Consider the following 11,500-nt stretch of genomic DNA (forward strand, 5'->3'; position numbering starts at 1 on the left):
TAAAGCCATAAAAGCAACGTAACAGCGATCATAGGAACTGTGACTGGTGTGGTGGTGGGGGGGGGTGGTGGTAGTGGTGGTGGGGGGGTGGTGGTGGTGGGGGTGGTGGTGGGGGGGGGGAGTGGTGGTGGGGGGCGTGGTGGTTGGGGACGTGGTGGTTGAGGGTGTGGTGGTGGGGGGTGGTGGTGGTTGGGGAGGTGGTGGTGGGGGTGGTGGTGGGGATGGTGGGGGTGGTGGGGGGGGGTGTGGTGGTAGTGGTGGGGGTGGTGGGGGGGGGGGTGTGGTGGTAGTGGGGGGGTGTGGTGGTGGTGGTGGGGGGCGTGGTGGTGGTGGTGGTTGGGGGGGTGGTGGTGGTTGGGGGTGGGGGGGGTGCGGTGGTGGTGGTGGGGGTGTTGGTGGTGGTGGGGGTGGTGGGGGTGGTGGTGCTGGTGCTGGTAGTGGTGGGGATGGTGGGGGGGGTGGTAGTGGTGGGGGTGGTGGGGGGGGGTGTGGTGGTAGTGGGGGGGTGTGGTGGTGGTGGTGGGGGGCGTGGTGGTGGTGGTGGTTGGGGGGGTGGTGGTGGTTGGGGTGGGGGGGGTGCGGTGGTGGTGGTGGGGGTGTTGGTGGTGGTGGTGGTTGTGGGGGTGGTGGGGGTGGTGGTGCTGGTAGTGGTGGGGATGGTGGGGGGGGTGGTGTGGTGGTGGGGGGGGGGTGGTGGTGGGGGGTGGTGGGGGGGGGGTGGTGGTGGGGGGTGGTGGGGGGGGGGGTGGTGGTGGGGGGGGGTGGTGGGGGGGGTGCGGTGGTGGTGGGGGGTGTTGGTGGTGGGGGTGGTGGTGCTGGTGGTGGTTGGGGTGGTTGTGGTGGTGGTTGGGGGCGTGGTGGTGGTGGTGGTGGGGGTGGTGGTGGTGGTTGTGGGGGGGTGGTGGTGGGGGTGGTTGGGGTGGTTGTGGTGGTGGGGGGGGGTGGGGGGTGGTGGTGGGGGGGGTGGGGGGGGGGTGCTGGTGGTGGTGGGGGGGAGGCGTGGTGGTGGGGGTGGGTGGGGGTGGTGGTTGGTGACGTTTCTTAGGTTCCCTGCTCCGTCATTGACACTCTAAGTCCAAGATGGCGGCCTCCGTGTGGTTTCGCCAAGCGAAGTTCGCCAAGGTGAGGAACACGACAAAACAACGCGGGCCGATGCCTTTCCACGCTCTCTCCGTCGTCCGTCCGGCTTCGTGGGAGAGAAGCGCTGGATAGACACGTCGGGAATTGTCGCGATATGTTCTGAAATCTTTAAAAAAAAATGACAAGCAAGGCCGCTACGATGCCTGCGTTGTTGCCTGGTTCGCCTGCCCGGTTTGGTGCGTCCTTCCCGGCAGCGGCCGAGGTCGAATGACAACATCTGACGCTCCCGTCTCTTCCTTAGAGATATATATATATATATAACGTGATAGTCTTTATAAAGTGTCGTTAAAGTTAACAAACACTTTCAAAGTTAGCATGTGTATAACGGGAATGCAATTGCTAAAGTTATGATACTACTGTGTGCGTATTAGCACGATTGGCTACGTACAGTTTTAAGTGTGTTAAATCTAAATTGCAGTTTTAAGTTCGTGCCAATCTTAATTGTTTTGTTACAGTCATACGAATTACACTAATTTACAGGAACTACATTGTACATGTTATAACGCACCGTTTTATTTAAAGATTAAAGCAGTCTAGACTTGAAGCTTTTGTGACTGCAAGGAATCATATTCTTAGGTGTTTTCGGTAAAGTCACGTAGGTAAAACATCAAAATTAATAAAATAATAAAATAAAGATAAAAAATATTTTTATTTTATTATGTTTGATGTTTTACCTACGTGACTTTACCGAAAACACCTAAGAATATTAAAGCAGTCCCCTTGGTCAGCCACACCGAAACATTGGCCACTGAATCTGCCGGACATATATTGCCAGGCGCAAGAATTACTAATCTACAACTCGCATCGTAACAATAGCCTGATTTACTATTCTAGTATATAATTACAAACAGGTCCCTGCGGGGTGGGCTGGTAGGAACGAATAACCAAAGAATATAAACATAATGTATTATTACACTTGTTTAGCCAGGAAAGCCTCACTGAGTCTAAAGCAGGGGTCATGAATCTTTTTGACTGGGAGAGCCATAAAAGCCAAATATTTCTAAATATATTTCATTGAGAGCCTTATAGTATTTTTTACGTATAATAAATTAAATGTCTTACTTTTAATGCGACTTCTGGTCACGGGTGCCGTGACCCGAGAAATGTTATCTTCAAAACTAATTTCTGTTTACTTTAAAATGACACAGTATTATTAAGCAATATCACAAGTATTTTAAAATCAGTTCCAAACTGATTTTTTATTATTATTTTCAACTCAAAATTGTCTGGGAGCCATATGCCGTCACCGGAAGAGCCATATATGGCTCGCGAGCCATAGGTTCCCGACCGCTGGTCTAAAGGTTTTTGTAGGGTCCTGCCAAGTGTTTGCAGTAGGGGGCGATGTTGCTACACGGACGGACGATATAATCTATTGTAGGCTGGTTCACTTCGTTCCTACCAGTATAACCCCCAGTCAAATCTTTGCACCTGACGAATTAATGAGTTGATGATGACGTTACCCTGCTGCTGCTGCTGCTCTATATAAGAACGGGAGACAGAGCAGAGCCTCACCATTCTGGCGAATTGCCCGATGATGCTGGATGCAATTACCAGCGAAACGTCGTACAACTCAAATTGTAAATGTTGTGGTTTCACGCTTCAACACACCAGTGTGGGGCTAAAGTAGTGAACTATTTAATTGCAGATGTGCAGCGCCTTGCGACCTCTGGTTGAAACCGCGCTTAATAAGCGTAAATTATTGTTATTATGAACGCGCATTAATCTCAGTTGTAAAGTCAAAGTGAGAGGCGTTTCCTGCATCAGATGAACGCTGAAGGCACCGGTGTTCATCTGTATCAAGTGAGAGAATTTCTCTCACTTGATACAGCAATCGTGCTGTGACGGTTCCACCTGAAGACGGAAGCTTGTGTTGCCTCCGAAACGTCGTGATTTTTATTTTATTTTTATTTTACTTTTATTAATTGTAATTTTTTACCTACGTGACTTTACCGAAAAAACCTTAGAATATGTTCATCTCCTGTTTAACAGCCCTGCAGAGCCCAGCGGTGGAAATTCCACATTACTTTGGCGGCAGAGGTGTAGGACAAACTGGAGAGCCACACCGACCCAACTGTGTCTGACATGACATTAAAACTAATGACGTATTTACGAATCGTCGCTCGGAGAAAAAAAACATGTATACTATTATCAATAAGAATTATAATTACTTTTAAAAAGATATTGCATGTGTGCGCATTTCACACATGTATTTTACAATGTCAAAATAATTCGTTAAAAATCACTGCTAAGAGATAAGACAACATCTACTATCAAAAAAATACTTTAAAAAATATATCTATTTTGCGTGTGTGCGCATTTCACATGTGTGTATTTTATAATTCTCATCCGTAGATGCTTCAGGTGTGCCGGGCGTCCCTTCCCAGCGCAACCGGTCAGTCCGGCTTGTCCTCTAAGCCCACCAAACCCACCAGCTCCACGAAAGGTGAGACATTGACTACTCATCCGCCTCGGGGGTAATATCATGAATCAACGGATGACATTGCGGTGTAAATGTCAAATATTGTGTGTTTACTCTCCAACATAGTAGTAACTCATCTTCTTGGTTCTTTCGGTAAAGTCACCACGTAGAAGGGAAGTAATGAAATAATAAAAATAAAACATAATAAAATACAATTCTCACGACGTTTCGGCTACAACGCAAGCAGCCGTCCTCGGGTGAAGAATGTAACACTGCCAAGCTTGGAGCTTTTATATAAGCTGGGTTGGAGGTGGATGAAGAGCTCCTTGACAAAAGAATTTGCATATCAAGGCGCTCTTCTTCCACCTCCAACCCAGCTTATATTTACGCTCCAAGCTTGGCAGTGTCTCATTCTTCACCTGAAGACAGCTGCTTGTGTTGTAGCCGAAACGTCCTGAGAATTATTTATGTTTTATTTTTATTGTTGTATTATTTCCCTTCTACGTGATGACTTTACCGAAAGAACCAAGAAGATGAATCCCTGCAGTCACGAAAGAAGCTTTAAATCGAAATAGTAGTAACTGTTTGGCATGTTTTGTTTCCGTGACAAACCTTAAGTAATTGGCTGCGTCGGGTGGTGTCGAGTTAACGACACGTATATTTACGCCATCTAACCCAAAAAAACCTCTCTTATGAATAATATTTTATCACGAAAGCCTACGTGTGAAATTGAATTCCTTTCGTGTTTGCTCGGCATCTAAAATAGCCATTCCGCTTGTTATGAACCTGTCAAGAAAGGATGACCGGCACACCCAATTCCATAACTTGAACTCAGGAATTCACTTGTTGGTTCAGTGTTTCTGACGCAACCATTGTTAAACCCTTCTGATAGAAATCCACACCCAGGATCTCAGCAGTGCTTGCTCAGTATCTAAAAAAAAAAACTAAACTAAGATAAAACTGAAAGAACCAAGAATATAGTTTTTTTAAATCCTTTATATTAAGTCCGCTTGCTTGCTTGCGCGCTTACGACCGTGCAAATCTTTCGGTCGTTTTTTAACCCACTTCCCGTGATCCAATCGAGCTGACATTTTGCACACAGACTCGTTGTGCGTGACAATTTATTTCCGTGAAAATGTTTTTCCAAAATTTTCCACTTTTTATGAATTTTTTTTTATATTTAATTACCAATTGCTTAATGGTGGTAGGCAATCATCTGACCCATAGGTGGCAGCCATCTCAAGCCAGAGGACGAGAGGACTCTAGCCGCCCGTTTCAAAGACCAATGTGGGCCCGGGTTGTGGCCCATTGAACACGCATATAAAGGATTTATAGTGAAAAACTTTGTTTTTACGGGTTAACTTTTTTTTACTTTAAAATCGTTCTCACGCCACGCAGACGCGGGGGCCACCAAGGCCAAAGGCTCGCCTGCCGCGGCTGTCGGTAGCGGCGGTGTCAACAAGGCGACCCCCAAGGCGACCCCCAAGGTGGCAGCCGCTGGGCCCCCTCCTGCGGCCCCCGTGGCCAGCGCCGCCCTCAAAGGTAACGGCGCTGGGGTAACGGCGCTGGGGTAACGGCGTTGGGGTAACGGCGCTGGGGTAACGGCGCTGGGGTAACGGCGCTGGGGTAACGGCGCTGGGGTAACGGCGCTGGGGTAACGGCGCTGGGGTAACGGCGCTGGGGTAACGGCCACGGTGATCCTCGCGTCGTCGTAGCTGGGCGTGACGCGATGGCGTCAATCTCAACGACGCGTCGCGTCCAACTCCACGACGTGACGGATCGATCGTTGCGACGTCGGTGGTCCGTGACGTTGCAAGCAGTTGTGTTATTTTAACACGTCGCAACCAATGTCATCCGTGATACAGGTTATTTTTTTGTTGGGGTTAGATCGCGTAAATATATAAACGTGTCGTTAAACCCGCCACCACCCGACACAGCCAATTAGGAAGGTTTGTGTCACGTTAACAGAACGTGCAAATTCGGAACGAAACTGCAGCATTTCTCCACAAATGTGGCTGTCGGCCGATGTAGCGAGTTGTAATCACCGGAGCTCAGATTGTAAACGTTGTGGCTTTGCTCTCCAACTGGTACAAAAACTGACACCTTTATACAAGGGATCATGTTTGCAATAACCACAACACAAGCAGTCAGAATGCACTGTTTTTGAGTTGTACGCCTTTTGGCGTCATCTGGTCCAACACCAATGGAGACTAGGCTCTAATGAAAAGCTGTCTCGGGTGTGGACCAATCAACTTCAAGGACAGTGCATATCATTATCATCATCAGAGTTGTTTATTTTTGTTAGCATTTTGACTGCTTGTGTTGTGGTTATTGCAAACATGATCCCTTGTATAAAGGTGTCAGTTTTTGTACCAGTTGAAAGGGTAAAAACCTACTACTATATTTTGCCACTGGTAAAGGAGATGTCTCATAGTGTCAATGGCAGTGTTTTTTGTGAAGCTAAGTGAGTTTAAAGGATGTGCTTTGCAGATTTAGTTGGTGAGCCATTTGTCGTAGAGTTTCTTTATCGACGCACACCGCTGCATGAAGGCCTCCTCATGGCATGGCGGTCACGAGAGGTCGTTTCACAATACTTCACCACGCCGTCGGTTAGTGCCGTACCGTTTGCCAATCCCCGGTAAACGAACTTGGCTCATCGGCTCGCCCGCACAGTGCGCCAACCGCTGCACCACCGCTCCCCACGTCTGCACGTAGTTAGGATATCTCCAACAACTTGGCGCATCCGTGTGGCAACTCTTTTATTTATTTTTATTATCTCCGAGCAATCTTGCCGCCTCTTTCAACTCCCGCCACATCTACCGGCTCCCCCACCATGGTGATCGCCACGGTGACCGCCGCCACGGTGACCGTCGCCACGGTGACCACCAAGGTGATCGCCACGGTGACCGTCGCCACGGTGACCGCCGCCGCTGCCGCCCCCGCCGCCTTCCGCTGCTTTCTTCAAGCAACGAATCTCGGAAGACTCTGGGGGAGCGTTTTGCTGCTTCTTTACCCCGACGTCAGGCCTTGCCGTCTCTGCTTCCTTGGTCGGGGATCGCTGATTCCTCCTCCTCCTCCTCCCCCCGCACGCCCCGCACCGCCTGCACCGCCCGCACCCCGCCACCGGACGGGATCTTCGCCCGCCGTGACACCGACGCCGACATTTGCCGCACCGCGACTCCTATTCCTCTTGAAAGATCGAACGGGCGAATCCATTCGCCGTCAAAACCGCTCGCGTCTCGCCGGTCGAGGCCGCGCGGATATACACACACAACAGCAACAACAACAACAACCGCCATTCGCCACTAAGTGGCGGTGACGTCACCACGATGCTTGTGCCAGGCCGTGTGCACGTTGAGGCTACCACGTGAAGTGTCGAACGCCCGCTGGCAGGAGGTCACGGGGCAGACCCGGCAGGTGCCGCGGGTCGACTGACCGAGACGACTGGCCGATGCATCGCCTGTGCCTCCTACTGTGCCAACTCGCTGCGCTTTAGCCACCCGGCCCTCCGCACCGCTTGTGCTCCGTGGCACTAATCGATTCGTGTCGGTGAGGCGGTGTGGTGGTGGCGGTGCTGTTGCCTTGTCGGTGAGGCGGTGAGGCGGTGTGGTGGTGACGGTGGTGGTGGTGGTGGTGTTGCCTTGTCGGTGAGGCGGTGAGACGGTGAGGGGGTGAGGCGGTGTGGTGGTGGCGGTGGTGGCGGGGGTGTTGCCCGTTCTTCGGGGTGGCTTGCGTGAAAAAAATCTTACTATTCACCTTCACCGCTCGTTCAGGCCGGCTACTGCGCAAAACCTACTCGGCCCGTTCTGGCTGGGTGCACGGATCCGCTCGCCGCTGCGCCCCGAGGCCGAGCATTTAGGTGGTCGGCCACGCAGCAAACAAAAACAAATTATAACTCGCTCTCTCGGGCATTCTCCACCCCGCCCCCCGCTTGCTTCCGTGCAAGGCCGATCGCCGCGCGGCTCGGCGTTGCCGTACGAATCTAATTCGGCCGTGCCGGCCCCACGACCGCTCGCTCTCTTTGACCTGCCCCACGAAGATCCGATCTTCCTGATTGCGCCCACAACCTCTTGGGACCTCGCCGGGCTTTTCTTAGAGCCTAGTCTCCATTGGCCCAACACCAATGGTTATTGCAAACATGATGCCTTGTATAATAAAGGTGTCAGTTTTTGTACCAGTTGAAAGGGTACTATATTTTGCCACTGGTAAAGGAGATGTCTCATAGGGTGTGCTGTGCTCGTAACCAATCGGCACGCTCTGTTTACGTGGCGGGTCTAACGACGCGTTGACATCCACGCGACCCGACCCCAGCAAAAATCTCCGCTGTGGAAGAAAGAGAGGGAAAGAGAGGGGGCCTCCCAGCATGCCGTTCGGCCCTCTCGGGAAGCGTTTTATTCGGGCCGCCGCCGGTGATGCGGCGTAACACCGAGCCCGGTGATGCGGCGTAACACCGAGCCCGGTGCCGGATCCCGCGGCCGCCGCTGGTGCTCGCGTGACCGGGAGGCGATGCCGATGCTTTCTAGTGCCGGGGTTTTTTTTTTTTTCTTTTTTTTTTTTTTCTTTTTTTTTTTTTTTCTTTTTTTTTTCTCTCTTCTTCTTTCTTTTCTTATTTCTTTCCTCGACGGGGTGTTAGCGAGACGTCCGCCCGGGTGGCGCGGGTGGGGCGGTGGCGACCCGCGGAGGCCTTCATCCAGCAGTGGATGGATCATAGCTGGCCACGGTGAAAGTCCCTTAACGGCAACGGCTTTCGGAGTAATGTTTTTGTTCGTTTTGGAGACTGTGTCATGCACTCGCCGCCACCACCACCACCACCAACCCCCCCCCCCCCCCCCCGTTCTTTATATAGACAACGCGAATGGACAGCGCTAACGAATTAACGCTTTCATCCTTAGCTGCAACGCGTTAACAACACTCACGGCGAATTAACGCTTTAAACCTCAGCCAGAACGCGTTAACGACGCTAACAGCGACGCAGCGAGTACATCTATATCCCTCCCCGCACCTGATAACTCAACCAACCGTTAAAACGACTTCCTTCAGGCGCCACCTACGGAGAGATCCTCCGGAATGAAGCCAAGAAGAAGGATCCGCAGTCGAGTAGCTCCAGCAGCTCCAGCTCCGATTCGGACCGGGAACAGAAGCCGCCCCATCCTCCGCCTCGCTCTGCCGGCAAGAAGGCCGCGGTGATTCTGGAGGAACCCGCGGAAGCGACCAAAACCGCCACGGCCGCTAAGCCGTCCAAGACCGAGTCGGCCGAGCCGTCGAAGACCGACGAATCGAAGGCGCCGACGGCCGTCGATGCGTCCGGGGGCTGTGGCACGTCGGAGTCGGCCGCGGGAGTTGCCGAGGGCCGCGACGGAGCAAAGAAGGCGGCCAAGAAGGCGGCCAAGAAGGCGGCCAAGCGGGAGAAGGCCGAGGCCCACGCTCCGCCGGCGACGGGCGGACGTCCGCAAGAGGAGGGCGGAGGGCTTGGGGTCGCGGCCGGCGGGGTCGCGGGGGCGATCGCCGGTGCCGCTGAGGCGTCGGCGTCGTCGGCGGCGGCGCCGGTGGCGGTGGAAGCGGGGTCGGGGAAGCGTGGCGACACGGAAGAATTGGTGGACGCGGCGCCGCAAGTGGCGGCAGCAGAGGAGGAGGAACTCGGCGACGGAGGAGCCGCGGTGACGGTGCCGGAGGAGGGACGCCGGGGGGACGTGGACAAGGCCGCCGGCGTGGAGGCGGAAGGGAAGGAGGGCGGGCGGGAGGAACTGAAGGGGGCGGAGGTGAAAGGGCAGGAACTGAAGGGGGCGGAGGTGAAAGGGCAGGAATTAAGGGTGCGGAGGTGAAAGGGCAGGAATTGAAGGGGGCGGAGGTGAAAGGGCAGGAATTGAAGGGGGCGGAGGTGAAAGGGCAGGAATTGAAGGGGGCGGATGCCGAAGGGGGGGCGGCGGTCGAAGAGGTCAAGGGAGCGGAGGTCAAGGGAGCGGAGGTCAAGGGAGCGGAGGTCAAGGGAGCGGAGGTCAAGGCGGTGGCGGTGGCGGCACCAGAAGAGGGCGGCCAGGCCAACGGGGATCCGGCGGCCGCGTTGGAACCCGGCGCTGGGGCAGCTTCCTCCGGGACGGAGCAGACCACCTCTCGGGGTAATGAGAGGCGGCGGGGTGGGGGGGGGGCGGCGGATGCATGGGGGAGGTGGAGGCTCACGAGGTGGATTGGTTAAGGTGGCCGGCGCGAGGCCGAGGGGCTAACCGACGGGGGAAATGGTGCGGCTAAGGTACGCATGCTGTCACGGTAATGAGCGGGGTGGGGGACGGTTCGTGGAGCGAAGTCGTAAAAAAAACGCTCGCAAATTTCCCGCTTTGTCAAGATGCCATCGCAACGGCGGTGGCACCGGGTCCGTGGGACGCGGCCCCCTTGGCGATGGCTTGCCTTGAGCTGCTGCTGCTGCTGATGATGATGATGCTGCTGCTGCTGCTGCTGATGATGATGATGATGCTGCTGCTGGTGCTGCTACTGCTGCTGCTGCTACTGCTGCTGGTGCTGCTACTGCTGCTGCTGCTACTACTGCTGCTGCTGCTATTGCTACTGCTGCTGCTGCTACTACTGCTGCTGCTGGTGCTGCTACTGCTGCTGCTACTGCTGCTGCTGCTACTGCTACTGCTGCTACTGCTGCTGCTGCTACTGCTGCTGCTGCTACTGCTGCTACTGCTGCTGCTGCTACTGCTGCTACTGCTGCTGCTACTGCTGCTGCTGCTGCTGCTGTTGCTACTGCTGCTACTGCTGCTGTTACTGCTGCTGTTGCTACTGCTGCTGCTGCTACTGCTGCTGCTACTGCTGCTGCTACTGCTGCTGCTGCTGCTACTGCTGCTGGTGCTGCTACTGCTGCTGCTGCTACTGCTGCTGCTACTGCTGCTGCTGCTGGTGCTGCTACTGCTGCTGCTGCTACTGCTGCTGGTGCTGCTACTGCTGCTGCTGCTACTGCTGCTGTTGCTGCTGCTATTGCTGCTGCTGCTACTGCTGCTGCTGCTGTTGCTGCTGCTATTGCTACTGCTGCTGCTGCTACTGCTGCTGCTGCTACTGCTACTGCTGCTGCTACTGCTGCTGCTACTGCTGCTACTGCTGCTACTGCTGCTGCTGCTACTGCTGCTGTTGCTACTGCTGCTACTGCTGCTGCTACTGCTGCTGCTGCTACTGCTGCTACTGCTGCTACTGCTGCTGCTACTGCTGCTGTTGCTACTGCTGCTACTGCTGCTACTGCTGCTGCTACTACCGCTGCTGCTGCGGCGTTGACGAAGACCCGAACGTCCTGGGCTTGTGGTTCACGTCGGGCGCGAACGTAATCCGTCGTTTCCTTTCCGCAGCGTCGCCGCCGCCGCCACCACCGGAGCCGTTTGACAACTCGTCGTACCGCAACACGGAGCACTGGGCCTACACGCCGCACACGTTCGCCGACGTCGACGTCGACCTGGCTGCCTTGCGCCAATCGCAGCCGTCGTCACGCGGATAGGCCCCTCGCTTAGACAAGCCCCACACGTCCCAGCCACTTAGTCACACTCTACCAGACACGCCCCTGAGCTAAACCCCCCCCACCGCCATCTCTCCCCCCACCATCTCTCCCCCCCCTCCCCCCACCATCTCTCCCCCCCCTCCCCCCCACCATCTCTCCCCCCCTCCCCCACCATCTCTCCCCCCTCCCCCCACCATCTCTCCCCCCCCTCCCCCCACCATCTCTCCCCCCCTCCCCCACCATCTCTCCCCCCCCCCGCCATCTCTCCCCCCTCCCCCCCACCATCTCTCCCCCCCTCCCCCCCACCATCTCTCCCCCCTCCCCCCCGCCATCTCTCCCCCCCTCCCCTCCGCCATCTCTCCCCCCCCTCCCCCCACCATCTCTCCCCCCCTCCCCCCCGCCATCTCTCCCCCCCTCCCCCCCGCCATCTCTCCCCCCCTCCCCCCCGCCATCTCTCCTCC

The 11,500-nt window shown here is 55.0% G+C and overlaps 1 protein-coding gene across 2 annotated transcripts; it reads left to right on the forward strand.

The window, feature by feature from the left end:
* Positions 1 to 977: 977 nt before the first annotated feature.
* LOC133358507 (mucin-19-like) lies at positions 978 to 11,205 on the forward strand. Of its 2 annotated transcripts, XM_061576866.1 has the most exons (7): positions 978 to 1,122; positions 3,493 to 3,583; positions 4,958 to 5,101; positions 8,600 to 9,318; positions 9,408 to 9,494; positions 9,525 to 9,675; positions 10,894 to 11,205. In XM_061576866.1, exons 1-7 carry the CDS (start codon positions 1,081 to 1,083, stop codon positions 11,037 to 11,039), a joined length of 1,380 nt encoding a protein of 459 aa, XP_061432850.1. In that variant the 5' UTR covers positions 978 to 1,080; the 3' UTR covers positions 11,040 to 11,205. The 2 variants fall into 2 exon arrangements, with proteins under 2 accessions (XP_061432850.1, XP_061432849.1); XM_061576865.1 differs by having other exon boundaries at positions 9,408 to 9,675.
* The last annotated feature ends 295 nt before the right edge of the window (positions 11,206 to 11,500 follow it).

This window comes from Lethenteron reissneri, chromosome 62 (genome assembly GCF_015708825.2).
Source record: "Lethenteron reissneri isolate LAM-NWPU_2019-01 chromosome 62, ASM1570882v1, whole genome shotgun sequence".
NCBI classification, from domain to species: domain Eukaryota; kingdom Metazoa; phylum Chordata; class Hyperoartia; order Petromyzontiformes; family Petromyzontidae; genus Lethenteron; species Lethenteron reissneri.

Bases quoted from the DNA above. Each gene is read 5' to 3' on its own strand.
- LOC133358507 (XM_061576865.1), top strand. From the start codon at position 1,081: ATGGCGGCCTCCGTGTGGTTTCGCCAAGCGAAGTTCGCCAAG. The intron at 3,584-4,957 runs GTGAGACATTGA...CACGCCACGCAG, and splicing joins ACCCACCAGCTCCACGAAAG to ACGCGGGGGCCACCAAGGCC. The intron at 9,319-9,407 runs GTGAAAGGGCAG...AAGGGGGCGGAG, and splicing joins AGGAACTGAAGGGGGCGGAG to GTGAAAGGGCAGGAATTGAA.